Below are 19635 nucleotides of genomic sequence, written 5' to 3'. Positions count from 1 at the left end.
AAATTCAATTGGAAGCCCATAAAACATGGCTAAAATATGAATTATATGATCTCTCCCTTTAGGTACAGTTAGAAGCCTAGTTGCTGCATTCTGAACTAGAAGGGCACTCGGAGAGCGCAGACCTCCGCCAAGGTTCGTGCTATTATTGCTTGTTTGTGAGTCGGATCCGGATCCACTCCAAAATTTAATGGGTTCTTCCTTGGCCCATGCTACACCCTTCCACAAAGTTTCATGAAAATCGGGCCAGTAGTTTTTTCGTAATCCTGCTAACAGACAAACAGACAGACAAACAAACAAACGGCACCGAAAACATAACCTCCTTGGCGGAGGTAACTAGTTGCAGACAGGAGAGTTTTACAGGCAAGCCGAGAATACAGATTAGAGATGATAAAACGCATATATAATTTCTACAAGTGTGCAAGGGGTAGAAATGTAATTTTGGATATATTTCTCAACTTGTAAAATCAAGACTAAACAATAGACCACATTCAAAAATGACTCCCATTTATAAGGCAGCTTGTGTTGATATTAGTTGCCAGGTTGTCAAAATTTTATCCTGACTTTTCTAAGCTGCAACTGGTGGACTAAATGTAACATTTAATGTCTGCTAGACAATTGTTAAGACTGTCAAGGCTACTTGTATCACTAGTTATATAGACAAATAGTTCTGTGCATCATTAGCATAGCAATGAAAACATATTTCTGCAAATTATTTGACCACAAAATTATTTGACCAAGTGAGAGCATATAGATAGAAAACAAAGTGTGACCCAGGGTGGAACCCTGACGTATCCCATAAATAAACTCTGAGGAGGATATACTGTAGAACTATCCAGGGCAACAAAGAACTGCCTATCACACATATAAACCATTTTAATAACAGTGTCTGTCCTTCCCACAAAAAGTGAAAGATAATGAATTAAAATGTGACCACTGGAACACTGCTAACGTCTCTGCACTATGTTTAGAAGATACCAAGACTGGAATTTAATCATTTACAAACACTTTTCTCTAATACTTTAGACAGAAATGTGTAGACATTAGCAATAGGTGTATAATTACTGAGGAGGGAATGGAGGAGTGCTGATTCAGCTGTTTACAAAGAGTCTGGACAAGTTTGAAATATGATGGAAAAGGGCCAGTAGCCAATGAGATAATTATGATAGAAAGTGAATAGAAAGAGTATTATGGCAATATGGACATTTTACAATTCTAGTCTAGTCTAGTTTTACAATACTAACTAAAATCAGGATCAGGTGGTGTAGTCTGAGTTCCTGCTCTTAATTTACTAATACTAATACTAATACTAATTTAACTATGGAAGCTTTTGAAAGTTAAGTTAATATTTGTAGGAGCAAAAGGTGTCTAGTGTAGCATTAACAAGTGTTAACATTCTCCACTAGATTCATGGGAAGACTGTAATACAAGCAGAAATCTGTTTATAAAAAAACATTTATGAATTCAGTTGCAGCATTCAATCCTATCAATCTGTATTTTATTTCATGAGCTCTTGGTAGGATAAAACCAAAATAATGTTAAAACAATATAACAAATATTGGAGACAAGCAGATTTTTTCTTGACTGGTTTAAATCTTTGTGTAAATATTCACTTAAATTTAAAAAATATTTCTTGACCCATTATAGTATTTGTATAACATAAAGAATAATAACCTTGCCATAACTTGCCATTCCTACCCTACTATTATTTAAGATAAAAGATAAGTGAAATCAGAGATGGAATTATTATTATGCTTGGGAGTCTTATGTACTAATACTTATAGTGTTTGTTATTAAAACAAGGCAACAGTAGAGACAAGTTGTCCCCCATGAATGATGCAGTCCCCCTCTGGGTCAGTCAGTAACATATATGTCACTTTGTATTGACATGAAGCACTCCCCTTGGGCTAACGCAGTGGAACGATGCGTCATATCCCCAAGTTTTGTCAAAATGATCAGTGGTGTCTGAGACGTATGAGATTGCATGTGACACATGAATGGATTCAGAGGCCACACAATCACACAATCACATTTCAGAAAATATTTGAACATAGGCCTACTGGGGTACTAGTTTGATGGCCTAGTCCGGCACCAGGAGCGGATCCTTTGGTGCAGGTGACACATTCCTTTACTTCTGTGAAGCTATGGAAGTTAGACAGCTTGCTTGCATCTTCAGTAGGCAACACTCCTTTTGCTACAACCTCTGCGAAAGTCTCACTCTGATGTTTTTGTAGAGATATCTATAGGGGCAGGTAGGTTGGAAAACGCTGGGTTTGATGAAATATTGTTGAGAATGTCATGGGCAGAAAGGTAAAAAGGGCTTGGGGTGGGGAGGGGTCTAAAACGGGGTTAAGTAGGGGGAAGCTGTAATCTCTAAATAGGGTGTGTTTGCTAACTTGGAATGAGAATCATACAAGGGACCTGGCATCTTTGGAAGCTCTGAAAAGGAAGGGGAAGGATTACCTGACCATTGTGAAAGTTGAGAGGAGGGACCTGGAAACTCTGGATCTGGGATGGAGGGACCTGGAAATCTGGAACTGGTATGAAGGAGGGACTTAATATTTCTGGAGATTTAATGGATGAATCTGACAACTCTGGATATAGGCCGAGGGAGGGACCTGACATCTATGGAAATAGGGTGAAGGAGGGACCTGACATCTCTGGAAATTGTCTGGAGGAATTTGGGAACTCTGAATGAGGGGAGGAGGAGGAATCTGGCTTCTTTGCAGGAGAAAGACATCTCTGACATCTCTAGGAGAGTGGAGGGAAATCCAAGCATTTCTTAGTAGGGGGTGGAAAAGGGCCCTGATCTGTCTGTGAGGGATGTAAAAAGTTCTGCTGACTTCTCTTGGAGGGGCCAATAAAGGGGTCCTGGTTTGCAAGTCCTGGCATCTCTAGAAGAGGAGGATCAATCTGGAAGTGGAGAAGTCTTCTTCCCTTTATGATAAGATGATGGATATGCATGATCTTCTTGATCTTCTCAACTCACAATGTGTTGTTGTTTGGCAACTTTGCTTGTAAGCTCTGGTTCTTTCAGTGCCTTGGCAAGGGAATTTGTGTCCTTTTCATTTAGATGCACATACAGTTATTCATATGATGACTATGACCATTCCTGTAGGGATAGGTGTACATCTTTTTGCATAAATCAGTGTTGTTACCCAGAATGATGTGAAGATAAAAATCCAAATGTAGAAGAAAGTTGAGATGGTGATTCTTACCTCAGGATTCTTTTCAGATGTTGTAAGTACAACTTTCAAGATTGCTGGGCCACAAGTACTTTTTCAGGCTATAAGTCAGTAGATCTGGTGACTATAAGTATATCCTCTCAATTTATCTTACAGAAGGCACTGTAGGTTGTGAGCCACCATAATTTCTGATATTGCACACCAGACAAAGTAAGCACATGAGTATACAGTATATAATTGTTAACCATAGGAAATGATAAATCGTGAATCGGTGGTTTTGGTGTTTGTAATAATTTCATCTGCTCAATCTGTTTTTCCTCCCTCTTTTTCCCTCTCCCTCTCCCTCCCTATAGGCTCTGGCATGCGGTGTCGCTGGCTAGTGGTGCAACTGCTGATGCAGGTGTGGCTGGCGGCAAATCCATCCCTGAGTGAGCGCCCATGCCCCAAGAGCTGTCGCTGTGATGGGAAAATCGTCTACTGCGAGTCCAGCGCCTTTCGCGATGTCCCCAAGAATCTCTCAGGAGGTTGTCAGGGCCTCTCTTTACGGTACAACAGCCTTGCCAGTCTTAGAGCAGGCCAGTTTGTGGGCCTCAACCAACTCATCTGGCTCTACTTGGACCACAATTACATAGCCTCTGTTGATGGAATGGCCTTCCAGGGGGTCCGCAGACTCAAGGAGCTAATTCTGAGCTCCAACAAGATCACATCCCTCCACAACACCACATTCCACCCTGTCCCCAATTTGCGTAATCTGGACCTGTCATACAACAAGCTGCAAGCCTTGCAGCCCGGGCAGTTCCAGGGCCTGCGCAAGCTTCTCAGCCTTCACATACGCTCAAACTCTCTGAAAAGCATCCCAGTGCGCCTGTTCCAAGATTGCAGAAATTTGGAGTTCCTGGATCTGGGTTATAACCGCCTGCGGAGTATTACACGGAATGCCTTCTCAGGCCTAGTCAAGCTTACTGAGCTGCACCTAGAGCACAACCAATTCTCGAAGATCAATTTCTCTCACTTTCCCCGCCTCTACAATCTGCGAGCACTATATCTGCAGTGGAACCGCATCCGCTCCATGAGCCAGGGCCTGACCTGGACCTGGGCCTCCATTCAGAAACTAGACCTGTCTGGGAATGATCTGACAGAAGTGGATGCTGTAGTTTACCAATGCCTACCTAACCTGCAGACCCTCAACCTGGATTCCAACAAGCTGACCAATGTCTCCCAGGAGGTGGTTGCTGCCTGGATATCTTTGACTACCATCAGCCTGGCTGGGAATGTATGGGACTGTGGCCCTGCAATCTGCCCTCTGGTGGCCTGGCTGAGAAACTTCAGAGGAGCAAAGGAGACCACCATGATTTGCGCCTCCCCCAAGAAAGCCCAGGGTGAGAAAGTGATGGATGCTGTTGAAGCTTTTGGTGTTTGTCGCTCAAACCCAGCGACAATGCTCACTGTGAGCATTCCTCCAACCCCATCCAGCGTCCCTGCCGAGACTGAGCGCCGCCCAGCCATTCCTGCCTCACCTACTGGTTCTGGAAAGAGAGGAGAGGGGTCTATTGGAGGCCCCACATCCTCAGCTGTTACCCCACCTGTGGCGCCACCCCCAGAGCAAGACTTGGAACCTGTGTCCTTCCATAAGATTGTGGCTGGAAGTGTTGCCCTTTTTCTATCTGTGGCAATGATTCTGTTGGTGATCTACGTGTCGTGGAAGCGCTATCCTAGCAGTGTCAAGCAGCTGCAGGAGCATTCAGCAGCGGCCCGCAAGCGGCGCAAGAAAGCTAGAGAGACGGAGCGCACCCTGAGCTCTCCACTGCAGGAGTACTATGTGGATTACAAGCCCACCAATTCGGAGGCCATGGACGTGCTTGTCAATGGGACCGGGCCCTGCACCTACACCATCTCAGGCTCCAGAGAATGCGAGGTATGACCCACACCACCGCCACCCCTCCTAAACAAAACTCTGTCCACAGCGAGGCGACCAGAGGTAATTATTTACACTGCTTTTGATAGATAAGTCTGTGCCTTAATTGCATAGCCTCTCTTTTTGGCCGGGTAGGGAGATACTGCATACCCATGGAATGTTATTGGAAGGAGCAGAGGTGATTTTAGTATCACCTCCTGTGTAACAAGATATCTCTTGTGTTCAGATGGGAGTTTGTATATTCACTTAAACCCTCATTTCTGCTAAGAAAACATTTGTTTGGTTGTAAAATTGGGCAGAAATACAAATAAATAAGACTGATTACATTTCCTATTCTGCATAAATCTCACCCGCGTAAACTATGCTGCTGGCTTTGTCCATGATAAGACATTTTTGCTTGTTTAGGTACCGTTTTTTCTTTTTTCTTGCTTGCAATTCACAGAGGCTTTGTGCTTTGTGTGTTTGCTCTACCTCGATTCAGTTTTTGATGAGGAGTATTGTGTGGGGAGAATAGCTGAATGGTGGGAAGATTCACTCCTGGACACTGGATGTGAATACTAATAGACACTCTTGTCACAGAATAGTGCTTCCCCCTGAGCTGATGACTTCACACTTTTCCTGACATAGCTATGACTCAGGATAGTTGTTGGAAAATACTTTACGCTCATGTTCTACCTACAGTAGTTGCTTTTTGGGGACTTTTTCTTTCCCTTACATACTTTCTTGCTCAAGTTACTCACTTGTTTACTCACCGGCTCAATTGATCAGTCACACCCAAATAAACAGAAATTCATACTTACACTTGCATTGCACACACACAGACACACGCACACACTTATGCATGCACACATACAGTACACACACACACACACACACATACACATACACAAGCACTACTCATGTAGAAAGAAGTAGTGTTTGATACTCCCAAAAGGAGTGATACTCTTTGAAATGGTTTGTACACAGGCAAGTGAATTACTTCAAAACAGTATTTGCAGACTACAGTAATGTGGGAATACCACTTTCCCTCTCCCCCTTTCAGTAGCTACACTCTTGTGTACCTGACATACTGTTCTTAGATAAAACATCAAAAAAACATTCCCCAGCTTTTCAGTATTTTCCTAGCTACAGCTAAATAAAGGTTCTATGGGAATCCACTACTGATTACCTGTTTAATAGTGTAATCTGTGCATCTATCAATCTTTTATTTTAATTTGATTTAACTTAACTTTTAGTTTTACATTTTAACCATTTAGCAGACACTTTCATCCTGAGCAAACTTCTTTTTCACCAGCATTTCAAGCAAAAAATAACTAATAAGAAGAAGGGCAAGGGCCAAAACATTGTCGAGCAGTGGTTCATCAACAAGCAAGCATCCCTGTATTAAAGGAGAGCTAGGTATAGAAATAAGAGCCAGTAGCAAAGTAAAGAGTTTTCCTTTACCCGCAATTTAGGGCAAGACGCAGATGAGATCAGGTACAACTAAATGAGGACGATTGGGGAGAGAGGGAAGTGAACTGTTCCCTGAGCGTAACATAATATAATTTATACCATGGTCTGGGTGAATACTCGATTCTGATTGGCTGCAGGGTGTACATTAATTCCTGATAATGGACACCTACTAAGAAGTTCCAGTAAAACTGTCTGTTCACCGTTCTAAATTAATGCGCTGGCTACGTAGTATCAGCCTGTATCTAAAATGAGTAACCATAGCAACAGGGACACAGTCAAAGCCTCCGTTTACAATTTGTATGTTCGTGAAAATCTTGATATTGATTTGGGGACAATGACATGGCTGGATAGCTAGCTAGTCTTATTGTTAAACATACTGTTAAATTATATTTACTGTTTGTCAACCGTACGCAATGTTATTGACTTTGAATCTTGCTAGCATAACGTTAGCTTTCTGGCTCATAGCTGAGCCAAAGGGTTCTATGAGCTGAGCGGCCTAGAAATATCTCCCGTTGCCAAGTCGTATCTAAGGTTCGTCCTATTTACTGGAGTAGTGAACAACGTTTCCATTGCATAATAACCTTATGGGATGGTAATGATTGTTCCAGGTATTAGTCAAACCCTCAGGTGTTACCAGGGAAACAGAGTTAGGAGATGGCTTATGATTTATGGCTTGTGAAAGGTGTCCATAATCAGGAATTAATGGACGACGGGGAGGCTGCCTCCGCGGAGTCCATTAATTCCTGATTATGGACACCTCGTCGGGCATTATCCCTTACGTAACACAACACAGTGTAATGTATTATTATGTTAGCAGTGCTTGAGTTAATTATTTGTGCTTAGACTCTTTATATATTTAATTTTAAGCCTGGCACTTCATCCAGTTGAAATTTGTATACAAAATAAGCAAGGGGATTTGTTGGATGTATGTAGTAGGCTCCTAGCTGCACACCTTGTGGTTAGTCTCCATAGGCTAAATTCCTTTTGTTTAATGCTTGTTTCATTCATACTCTGTCCCTCCCCTGGTATGCAATCAGCTAATTAACTGAATATGCCTGTAGGGGATTGTTCTTGTCAACAGTAGTATTTCTTGGCCTCAGGTTCTCTACAGAAAAAGCTAGAGCAGTAGCCTCATAATACTAAACCGTGTGGCATCAAGAATGAGTCGCACAAAGACTAAGGAATGTATTTGTGGAAGCTGATCGAGGAAGGAATGAGTATGGACCAACACTGATAATTTGTCACTTTTCTTTTTGACTCTCCATCTCTTCTTTTCAAGCATATCTATCTCCATGAGTTTCTTTTTATCCCTGTTCTATCCTCCTCTGTTTTCTTTCAGGGGACTTGGCCATCTCCCTTGCCAGCGCATTCTATCTAATCTTATATATCCCTCTATGTCTCCTTGCACTTAAAACATTGTAGAGGCAGGGCTCCAGAACTATCAGTCAGCAGTCCAGAAAGTCCAGAGTTCATCTCAGCATATGGTTCCCTCTTGTCTCTGTATTTCCTTGCTCTGATTGAGACATAGATCACCCCCGAGAACACAGCAACACCTCCTGCCCTCCCTGCAGTATACAGCTTCAGTGCCTCTCTTAGGAGTTGAGGCCATGGTGGCTCAGGTCTGTTCATCTCTCCTGAGTGGGAGTTTCTCATTCCTCCTGTCTCACACTTGTCATTTCTTTCATTTGGATTCTGTGCCATCACTGTACCTCACTCTGGCCCTCTTCACATTATTGTCCATTATCTGCCCCCAGATCCACTTGACATGAATATGAGTTTGACAGCCTTCTCAGTGAAGATGGCACAACCCTCATTTTCCTAAGTGGCTTCAACCTTCCCGCAGAGAGGATTAATTCTGTCATTTCATTCCTATCTTCTTTTGATCTCTTCCTCTCTGCCTGTCCTCCTAAAGCTGGCAGCAAACTTGACTTGGTCTTTTCTAGAGTCTGCATCACTTCAAACCTCTGTTTCAAGTCTAGGACCACCATTTTGCATCCTTCTCCATTTTTTATAGAACCCTGGCCTCACCTCACACTATCCTGGTGAAATTTGTGTTTTCTCTACAATCACTCCTTCCTCTCTTTTCACAGACTACATGACTTCCATATTTCTAGCTGCGCTCTCATTATCCTTTAACCTCCATCCCCTTTCATCCAGATCTGCTCATTTGTCACAACCTGCCCCTTGGCTGTCTGAAACCTAGTGAAATGTGTGAACAAGGCTTTTTTTTTCTGCATCTGACAGAAAGTGGCTCAAATCTGTCTCTAACCTGCAGAAACTGTTCTCTAAGTTGTTCTCTGTCTTTCACCTGCTTCTCCCTTCCCTCTCTTTCCACTGTCCTCTTGACCATATCACCTCCTTCAGATATTGCTGCTGACCTATTCCAACCATCAACACACCATGATGTCACACTGCATATAACTGTCTTTGAATTAAATAATGTTGCTTCTATTTTTAAGAAAACCCATCTGATGGCAGCTGATATTTCACCTAATTATCTTGAATGTACTGCCTCTGACCAACTTTCTCAATGTTTCTCACAGAGGAGCCTACTGAGACTGTGCTCATTGCTGTTGCTGTAGTAGCCCATACTGCTAGAGCGGGTTCTCACTCCTCTGTCATTATTTTTTAGACATGTCTGCTGCCTTTAACACAGTGAATCACTGGATGTTACTTGCCACACTTGCAGACGTGTATTTGCACTTACTTGATGTGAACCTAGTCTTTTTTCACTATGCTAAATGCCATGGCCCTTTAATCCCACCCCATAACTTTTCCTACTACTGCTATGCTGATGACACTCAACTCTTTACCTAACCTTTATTTCTACCCCTGGCACACCCTAATTGAGGCATGTGTCTCTGCTTGCCTAACTGATATCTCAAGTTGGATAAGTCCAGCAAATCAAGCTCAACCTTGAAAACAATGAACCACTCTTCCTTCCACTCTACTCCTATTGCTACAAATCCCATTGGTTTCTGAGACAACCGGCTGTCATGTGAGGCCACCACCATAGCCACAACCCAACCCTGTAGGATTGTACTCTACTGCATCTACTGAATCAGACCATTCCTTACGAGGAACTCTGCCCAGCACTTTGTACAAGCGCTAGTCATCTCCTGTCTGGACTGTCATAACTGTTGTGGCTGGGCATCATAAATGTTCACTTTAAGTAAGGCTACAATTTACCCAGAATGCCGCAGCCTGCCTTGTCTCCAACTCAGCAAGTTCTTCAATGTCAACCCCCTCCAGTACTTCCTCCAGGTACTCCATGTGACAGCTTTTATCAAATTCAAAGCCAAGGTGCAAGTGTACGAGGCTACTAGCTGTGCTCCCATACATCCAGGCCATGGTCATGAGCTACACCTGAGTCTGTGTCCTATTCTCCTTTACTACCAGGCGCTGGGCTTTGCCTTCTGTGCAGTGACTTGGCCTTCACTCCACTTGACCTCGACACATCTTGCTCCTGTGTCTCCAGTGGTGGCATTGTCCTCTTGTGTAAACTGAAAGCTGTTCAAGAAACACTTGAAGAGCCGTCAGTCCCCCCTCTCCCCTCTCTCTACTTTCCTCCTCTACTTGCATCTAATGTTACATCTGTTTTCTAGGCACTGTCACTTTGACTTTTGCCCCTTTCACTATTGGTTTTGTTAATGATGATGATTTAATTCATTGTAAAATATTGTAATCAGCATCAGTTCAAGACTCAAATTAAATGTAACATAATACCATTGAAATTCTCAAACTTGGTAAATTAATATGATTGCTTTCAGATACATTTTGATTAGTTTGTTAAAATCTATACAACATACAATTAAAACAGCTCAGTCCAATTTACAGTCTACAGTTTGAAGATGTACAAAACCTCTTATCTGGTTATCATCCCCCCCTGCTGTTTTCTGAATAATCCAACAAATTATGTCCTTTTATTCAAAACTATCTGCCCCTATCTGTTGCAATTACTCTCATGTAACAGTTTCCATGTTTTATCAGATTATTGTAATCCCCTTACATGCAATCTTACTTCCAAACATAGTACTCTAGTCTACTGGTTGTATAGAAAGGTAGTGGTTTGCACAGATATTAGTTTATGTATAACAAGTGGTTTACATCTTTCATCTCTCATTACATTGTACAGTGTTTGAGCACATCTAGTCAGTAATGCACATCATATAAAAATGTATTAGTTTGACAGGAAAAGACAAGAAAAGTATATTTTTTATTTTTTTGAGTTTATTGACTGTTTTAAGGCAGTGTGTAAAGGTTGCTGTCTCAGACTCCTAAATGAAACACTGTCAAGGCTGTTATAAGACATTGCAATAAGGTAAAAATGTATGTTGACTAATTTGTTGTATATCATTATAGCACTCCTTGAGGTATAAAGCTGTGCTCTCTCTATCTCTCTCTCTCTCTCTTTCTCTTTCTCGCTCTCTAGTCCAAGGTCATAGTGTCACATTGTTAATTGCTTAGAAAAAATCAACACACACAAACACTGGGAGGCTAGCCAAGGGCAAGAAAGCTATCTGTAATTCAGCGGGGAAGCTGAACTTCTAGATGCTAGTGTCTTCGGTCGACAATTAGGCATGCGGGGGACTTCAAACACGTACCGCTCGTGAGAGAACATCTCTCTCATCCGCCTAATCCTGTCTCTTACACACTGCAGTTCCGTGCCGTCGGTTTTTGCACTGCCGTTTGATCCATGCTTAATGAGGGTGTTAGATCACCAATATAGCAATCACATTACCTGGAAAGGAAGCAAGATTCTTCTCCTCTTCTTTTCTTTTCCTGCCAGTTTTCACAATGAAACCCAAGTGCATCGTTAATGACAATGTAGACTTCCAAACTTCAAATTTGCTATCTCTCTCCTTTTTTCTTCTCTCCTTGTCAAGGATCCCCATCTTAAAATTTGCATGTATTTCCTTACTACCCTCTTGCTCAGCAATTATTTTTTTCTGACCACTGGTCTGTTCCCTTTTAAAGGCACTTTTCAAAGCTGTGCAACATTTGTTTCACATTGGCCTTTTGCCTGTCCTACGGCCTCTTACTTGCCTCACTTATTTTTACCCACTACTAGAAGCTTTAGACCCATCTTTTTCAGTTCAATCTCCCATATGCATTGGAATCTAGGACACACAATTTCATGATTGTATGTTTATATACATGATGACAAAACTAGAAGCTACCTGCTCTTATAGATGGGCTATAACTAAAAGAGAGAGAGTGAGAGAGAGAGGGATCTCAGATTACGGACACAGAACCAATACTGAAAGAATAATATTACTTTAGAACTGGGGCTTGTTTGCCCCAGAGTGGTTGCTGTCCTTGTCTTCCCATTTTTGACACTGCATTTACTGTATTTACAGTGGTAGCCATCAAACATGTCTCCAAACCTGCATTTATCCTGCAACAATTCTCCACTGGCACAGCAACATCCACTGCAGCATGATGTAATACAAAACTCTAGTCTTTCGAACTCACTTGCCAAACCATTGTTTGCACATTCTGATGGATGAAACAATACGAAACGTAATTTTTATTTTCTGAACAGTTCCTCCCTGTGATGGAGAAACAGTATAGCAGAAGTGCAGTAAGCAAGCATGCAGTAAAATATGTGACTTCCAATGTCGCTACATCCCTGTAGTAATTTGAACCAAATTTGTTCAGACAAAATGAATAGTGGCTGCTCACATATGTGTTTTTGGTAACAGGTTGTGATAATGAAGGCAAAGAAACTGCTATAGGGCCTGTGGTTTAGTCTTATTTCTAATGGAAATACATAGCAAGTGCAGTTATGCAGTGCAAATAAGGTTAGTGCACATGAGTATGGATCAAGCCCGATGAAGCACTCATTTTTACTCGTTAACTACATGATAATTTTAATCAAGCTATACGTGAGACCGGCACACTGTCATTAGATTTGCTTTCATGAGTTCATCATTGCCTGGACCAACAGTATTGCCTGGACCATACAGTATTTCTACCCTCAACCTAGATTGTTCCTGATCAATCACAGTAGCAATGATTTGTTTTACTCATATTGTAATTCTTTGAAGAGGGAGTACTAAACCAAAAAAATATCACATCCAGTAGATGTTATATCACAGAAAGCACATAATATCATGGCATGCTATACACCTAGTAATTAGGATTAGAGCTATCACTATTACAAATCAAAATGACAATCAATTTGAATAATCCTAATATTGCAAATACCCAAACATTCCCAACATGTCCAACTTTCAGGGCTGAGACCAGTTAACTGGAAACAATGTTAAGAAACAAGAACAATTTCAATGTGAAATCATAATTACGTCCATTTGGAGTCATGGTTTTTAATGAATCTGTCCAAAACATCTCTGTGACAGCTTTTTTAAGTTCGGTATGTTCCCAGATTGTTGAGTCCAATCAGAGAACTCAATGCCTGTAAGCTTGAACAGCCCACTCAGACGAAACCAGTGCCACTCCCATGAATCACAAAATTAATGTGGTAAACAAATACAAGTGACTGTCATTTATGGGCCTGGATCCAGGCTAAGTACACATCTGTGAATAGTCATGAAGTGCAGTGAAATATAGAAGTAAAGGGAGAACAAGCCACCCCTAATCATAAGCTTTTTTAATAACCAAGGAATATTCAATGTTGAATGAAACACTTGTGCTGACGTTGTGCAGACTTGTTCACATTCACCAGAAAATCATGTGTTATTTAATGAATCGACAATGTGTCAAGTGTAATTAGCCTGTCATCCTTGCACAATGCTGCTGTCAGATGAAAATATTGTAACTTTCCAAAGTCAATTTAATATGTATATTTATTATTTATTATTTATTTATTAATATATTTTTAACTCAAAAAATAAAGGGCCATACTGCATCTTTTACCTTTCAACTAATTATTCCTAAGAAATTATGTTTTCTGATTCTATAGCTTCTCTAATAAATAATCAAGTGAAATACTCTCAAAAGGCAATCCTTTGCAATTCCCTGTGCTGTGCTCCCCCACACCAGGAAATTATGAGTAGGCATTTCTGTAAGGTATTGAGAGTCAAAAAGGCCATGCATCTATGATTCTACATAGGAAAGGCCTGCAAGCATATCTTACTATATAAGCTTTTTCTTTACATAAATGCTCAATATATTATGTAATTCTGGTAATTCCAAGCAAAGCCCCACTTTCCCAGCGGCGAGGAGATGTTTGTGGGGTTATTGGTGCTGACGGCAACATTTGAGTCATCCTGTTCTGTAGGCTCAGCAGACAGCACAGACAGACAGGCAGGGAAGTCGGGCTTGAAGTGGAGTAGGGAGTGAGACAGGTATGCAAGTGAACTGGCAGTGAAGCACAGACAATGGGATGGAGCAGTTGACACGCAGACAGGAGAGGCAGTTAGGAAGCCAGACAAATCAGGCAGCCATCCAGACTCGACAGCTAGATTGGCAGGCATGCGCCCACAAAGACACACGGGCCTATCTCCACAGACGGCTGTCCATCCTCTGATCAGTGGTGACTCAAAGCTTTTTTGAGGTAAGATCATAAGTCTGAGGCAGAGTCCAGCAGATTGGCATGTTTTCCTCAGTGGTCAGATCACACTGCAAGGCACCGAGAAAAGAGTGTAGTCAGAACTAAAGGGCAGATTCAATCAAAACAATGTCAAACCCGTTTGCTTAATTATGCAAGTCAGATTGAAGCGGGGCAGCTGTGATGATTTAATCAAAAGAGGACAATCACATCTATTCTTAGATTCACATTTACAGAGTAAGTTACACCGATGCTGGGCTGGTTAATGTGACATAGACTCCACAAAAAGCCCAAATAAATTAACTGTCAATTTTCAGGACACATTATATACAGTATGTATACACTGTGTTAGTTTTAGAATTTAGTCATATTCCATATTGGAATTATATACAATCTACTTTCAATTGCTCATTTGATAGGCCAGATTAACACAGTAACATAAGCAAAAGTGCAGTGATAACTCCAATCCAATGAACCAAAGTTGCACCAATCTATTGAATTTGAACTCCTTTCAAGTTGAACTAATTGCAAGCCACCAAGTGATATTGCAGCTACATGAAGAGTTCATGGAAATGGTCACAAAGTGCAATTTTAAGCTTTGTAGTTTTGAAATTTTGTGTTAAATTTTGTGTCCATGTGTAGTGGGCAAGTGTTTCAGACATGAGCTGTGGGGGGGTTAAAAGAATTAAAATTACGACTTCTGATCTTGATTCTCCCAGTTTCATTCCACCCACTCAAATCATGTTATTTGTATCATTGGAATTGTAGGGCTTATCCCTAGCCACTAACATTTCTAGAGGTTTTATAGACCGCTAGCACCTCACATCCCAACTAGAATCCCTCCGCAGTAGCATAAGCAATCTGTCACTGAATTACCAATGCTGCTATCACACACTGCCAGTCTTTTATACTGCATATATAAAGAACTGACAGGGGAAAGAGAAAAAAAAATATAAAGAAAAAATAACCCATATATTGATGTTGAAAGTCTAATAAAATGTCCTATGCCTTTCAAGTTTGATCCTTTTTCAGTGTGTAGGTGTCGGGGCAGGCTGGCTGCATGTGCCGCATCCACTCATGCAGGCATACACAAAGTAACCTTCATCTCCCCTGCTAGGCTATTCTCGGAGGTTTCGTTTCATTGTGTCTTGTTTTCTTTTTTAAGCCCCTTTCTCTGCTGTGTCAAGCACATATTATTTTTAGTTAATTACCTGTCTGTGTCAACCTCCAGCATCCCACTCTATGGCCTCACTGCATCAACCCAATGCCGGTTGGCTGTCTTCCACTGCAGGAAAATGTACACCTCCCGTGATTGATGACTTCTATTCTCCCAGCCTCAGTTTAGTATTCCAACCTCACATGTCCGGGGTGCAAGCCTTTTCACATCAGGCACGCGGGACATATTTAAACACATGTTTGGAGTCGCATCTTTGAAGTCCCAACCTGTGTTTTTATCAAGACTTTTACAAGCAGATTGGCATCCCAAGACATTTACAAAAAAAAAAAGAGAGAGAGAGAGAGAGAGAAGGATGATGGGGTGGGTTGAAGGAGAAGAGGGGGTTGCTGCTCTCCAATACACCTATTCAAGAAATATCTGCCCTATGATGCAACACTGAGCACTCCCTGCCATAAATGTCACATATTTGAAGGCCATCTTTCACAGTGAAATATAATGGTCCCTTTTATTGATTGGATTAGCAAGGTAATAAAAGGTCTGTATTGACAAAACCGACAATGGATACGTAAGGGATTGATTGTGCCATGAAGCTAGTGAGGATACTTAGGGACCAGGAACCCTTTCTCTATCCATTGACCGCTTCTTGAAATGTGAAAAAGATCACAGATAATGATGATCATAAAATGAGGGATAGGGAGTATAAAACCCAGCTCAGCCTTTTTGTCTGTCGTAAATCATGACATGCATTATTTGACATTTGAAAGTCCTTGGACATGTTGGAAAAAAACAATTATTGTAGTTAGCAATCCAGATTGAGCACATGCAGATAGTTGCAGATTACATGTTCTCAAAATCAGTGCCTATAGTTTGCATGAGAGTGTTCTTTACTGTGATCATTTGTACAAGAGCATGGGTACATCGAATATTAGCTTCTAGGGCAAAGTACTGCCAGCATTACCAAAATCCCAATAATCACAGTAAAGAAGATCATTAAGGGTATTATATAATTATCATATAAATTACAATTACAAATACAAATATATTCTATTCTATTCTATTCTGTATAAAGTCAAAAAAAAAAAAAAACTGACCTGGAAAACCTACAGTCATCCCAACATTATACCAGACTTTTTCCTTTTTATCTTTGCTTCTGTAACCTTTTGATGATGAGTCAGACCGTTGTCTCTGTATCGCTATTTTTCGCAAAACAAACGTCTTACTGGCTAAACGGATGGTGACGAATCTGTCCGTCCAGAACAAGTTCAGCTGGGTTGAACTTTCTGTCCATCAAAACGGATGGAAATCTGACAGAGACGGACACATTGTCAGCCCTGTCCGGACAATGGACAGCTCTCATTGAAAATGAATTGGAAATTAACGTGCATGGATAGGCACGACGGATCAGTGAGGCCGGCTGGCCGCCCCCTTAGAATTCCTATTTGCCCTGCTAGATTGCTTGGCTGGGGATACTCACTGTTAAAGAATTGGAAAAATCTGTCTCTCTTACATGTAAGTGCTTTCTGATTGTTGCACAGTAACTGAGTGTATAAAATATTGGAACATCTCCCTAATATTGCTCCCCTTTTTTGCATAATCCATGTCTTAATTGTTCTTCTTTAACCCGTCTCTGCTTTATCTACATCTCCCCTTAATGTTTAAAGTGGATTTAATAGGTGAAATCAATAAGGGATTGTTTTCATCTGGATCCAGTTCAGTCTATTTCATCGCAGTCATTCCCAATATTTCATTCGTTCAGCTTACTTCATATGCATATGCCTTTGAGATATGATCGCCAAAGCTATTTTGCCACTGATTATAGCCACTGACAAGTATTCTGTCTTTCAATGGAGGGGGTCACTACCCTCGGCATTCATCAGGGAATTTGGTTTACTCACCAAATGCAAGGATATGCTCTTTTTAAAGTGGACATTTAAAATGGGACCTGTTCCAAAATGCATCATAATCAGTGCAAATAGAAACTGTGCTTTTAATTACCCTAGCCGTTCTCCCTCAACTCCATTTTGTCTTAGACTTAAATTGCTCACTTATGCAGCAAATGCATTTCTGATTTGACAATTTAGTTTCTCTTCTGTGACATAGCTGAGCCCTGGTGTCTCCATTTCAAAAAGAAGCAAGATAACTTATAACTGTTTGCTATTTTCTAATAAAGGGGAGAGCCATTATGGAAGCAACTGTGTACTTGAACTGGCTTGATGAAATGCTGCATTCCCATATTTTTCTAAAGAGATGAACTGCCTACAAATTAAACAGTTAAGTTGTTTCTTTTTTCTGTCGTTTTAATCAAGGCAGGTAGACTATTTCCATTTCCTCATAATAAGGGCCATGCATAGGGCAGTAATCAACATCAGGCTAACCAGATTTGGGTTAACAAATTGATGTTTTGCACCTATGACCGCTATAGATGATGAAGGTGGATTAATCTGCACAGTAGACATGAGTGCTTGGGTGAGATTAAAGTGGTTGGCTTCAATCTGGTTATCCTTTCAAGCGTGAATTAGATTACCTGCAAAAAGGATCAAAAATACATGCAGTACACTATAGGGCACCATTACTAATACAGGAAAAAGACAATAGCACACCTTCACAGTGTACCAGGGACCTAACTGTAGGTTTCAGACAGATTTCTTTTTCTTTTGCTTTTTTCAAACATTTTACACTCTAACCCGAAGATATCAAGTCAGCTGCAACGGAAGGTGTGGTCAGGTAGAAAGAAAAGGAGATCAAGCCAGGGAACAGAAAATAAATGGAAAATTACAAGTTGAGTTGAAAGATAGGAGTAGGAGAGAGAGAGTAAGTGAGAGAGAGAGAGAAATGGCTAGGTGGACCCGGGGTGATGGAGGATTTGAGGACAGAAAGAAATGGATAGTTGGAGGGAGAGCAGGGGAGAAGAAAAGGCTAGTTGCAGACAATCGCTCTCTCTCTCTCTCTCTCTCTCTCTCTGACCTGAGAGGCACAGCCTGTTTGATTTAGTGCCAATCACAGTTTTTAATGTCTGTGCAGCGCATCATAATTTATTAGGATTATCATAAACTTGTGCCGGGAGCCGGAGCAAGGGCACTTGTGCCTCCCCCTCAAAATGAATTACTTGCTGCAAGCTGGAGCGTCAATCAGGCCAGAAATGGCGACACCAGCTTTTTTTCCACTTTGTTTTTCCCCAACCTTTCCATGCAGCCCATCAAAGCCAAGACCCACAATAAATATTCATCCCATCATATTCCACCCTAGACGGGGCCAAGGATATTAGGTGAAGAAGAGCTGAAGGGGACTTGGCTCTTTGGCTGTTTTTGTTGAGATTAAAATAAAGACATTGGGCTCTCAGCATCTCCTAAGCCCTTTCACTCCATTTTGATCACGCAGAAGTAGGAAAGAGCCATTGAAAGCATTGCCTTGAATATGGTGTTGAGGCTTTATTGTATCCGTCCAAGACTAAGAACCTCCTTCTTCCCCTCCTCTATCCTGTACTTTCTGATGAACTGATAATGAATTCAATTACTCAGGGGGACAAATGAGTGAGTGGGCAGGGAAACAGCGATGATAGGGTACTTCAGAGGGCTTTGTAAAGATTGTCAACCAATAGCTTTTGGAAAGACAAGTGTCCTTTTTATTGTGTCAAGATGAGAAGTAAGTACCAAATATTAACACAACATTCGTTTGTTTATATGCACGTGCACACAATACAACCTGAGCACATTGCTCGAGGGGTATTATAAAGTAAAGGCCATCTGCATCAACTGGAGGATATTTTACTTTATTGGAAATTCAAGCACTGCTAACCAAATATGCCTTTTCAAGTGCAAAGACAAGCACAATGTTTCTTTGCTACGCTTTATATGTGTCTTTATTAGGAATTTACTGTGATTTACTGAGCTTACAGCATAGCCTTAAACCCCCTGGTGGCCTGCATTGACAGTGAAAAACACATTCCAATGAATGGGTGGAAAATCTATGGAACAATAGGTGGGCCTCTTGCTTTTGGGGGTTGGTTTGGGGCCTATACTGGCATGAAGCTCAGTGGGAGTATGAGAGGCAGGCAGACTGGAAGCCTAATTAATCCAGCCTTCCTTAATTAGCCTCTCTCCCCTCCGCGATGCACTCTCCAATCTTCAGATGCTCTCCTTCTCTCTCTCCTTTCTGCTCTTCCTCTCTTTCTCATATGCTCTCTCTCTCTCTCTCTCTCTCTCTCTCTCTCTCTCTCCATCTCTCTCTCCCTCTCTCTCTCTCTCTTTCTCTACTCTGTCTGTTTTACCATCTTTCCAGAGGGCTTGTCCGGATGGTGACAATATGTTGTGAGGTGATAAACAAGCACATGCTGCTGCAGAGGGCAGCTTAGGCAAGGGTACGGTTGTCTGTGCTGTCGCCTGTGCTGCCACCAGAG

At 41.4% G+C, this 19635-nt stretch overlaps 1 protein-coding gene across 1 annotated transcript in view; it reads left to right on the top strand.

Annotated features, from left to right (window-relative positions):
- The window catches only part of LOC139921428 (leucine-rich repeat transmembrane neuronal protein 4), a 148826-nt gene that overhangs the window by 60611 nt on the left and 68580 nt on the right, over positions 1-19635 (top strand). The window contains exon 2 of the mRNA XM_071911654.2: positions 3536-5097. Coding sequence (XP_071767755.1) covers positions 3536-5097 — 1562 coding nt within the window. The remainder of the gene's footprint in view (positions 1-3535; positions 5098-19635) is intronic.

This window comes from Centroberyx gerrardi, chromosome 2 (genome assembly GCF_048128805.1).
Source record: "Centroberyx gerrardi isolate f3 chromosome 2, fCenGer3.hap1.cur.20231027, whole genome shotgun sequence".
Taxonomy (NCBI): domain Eukaryota; kingdom Metazoa; phylum Chordata; class Actinopteri; order Beryciformes; family Berycidae; genus Centroberyx; species Centroberyx gerrardi.
Note: the sequence above shows the minus strand (reverse complement) of the source record. Positions and strands in the feature narration are given on the sequence as shown.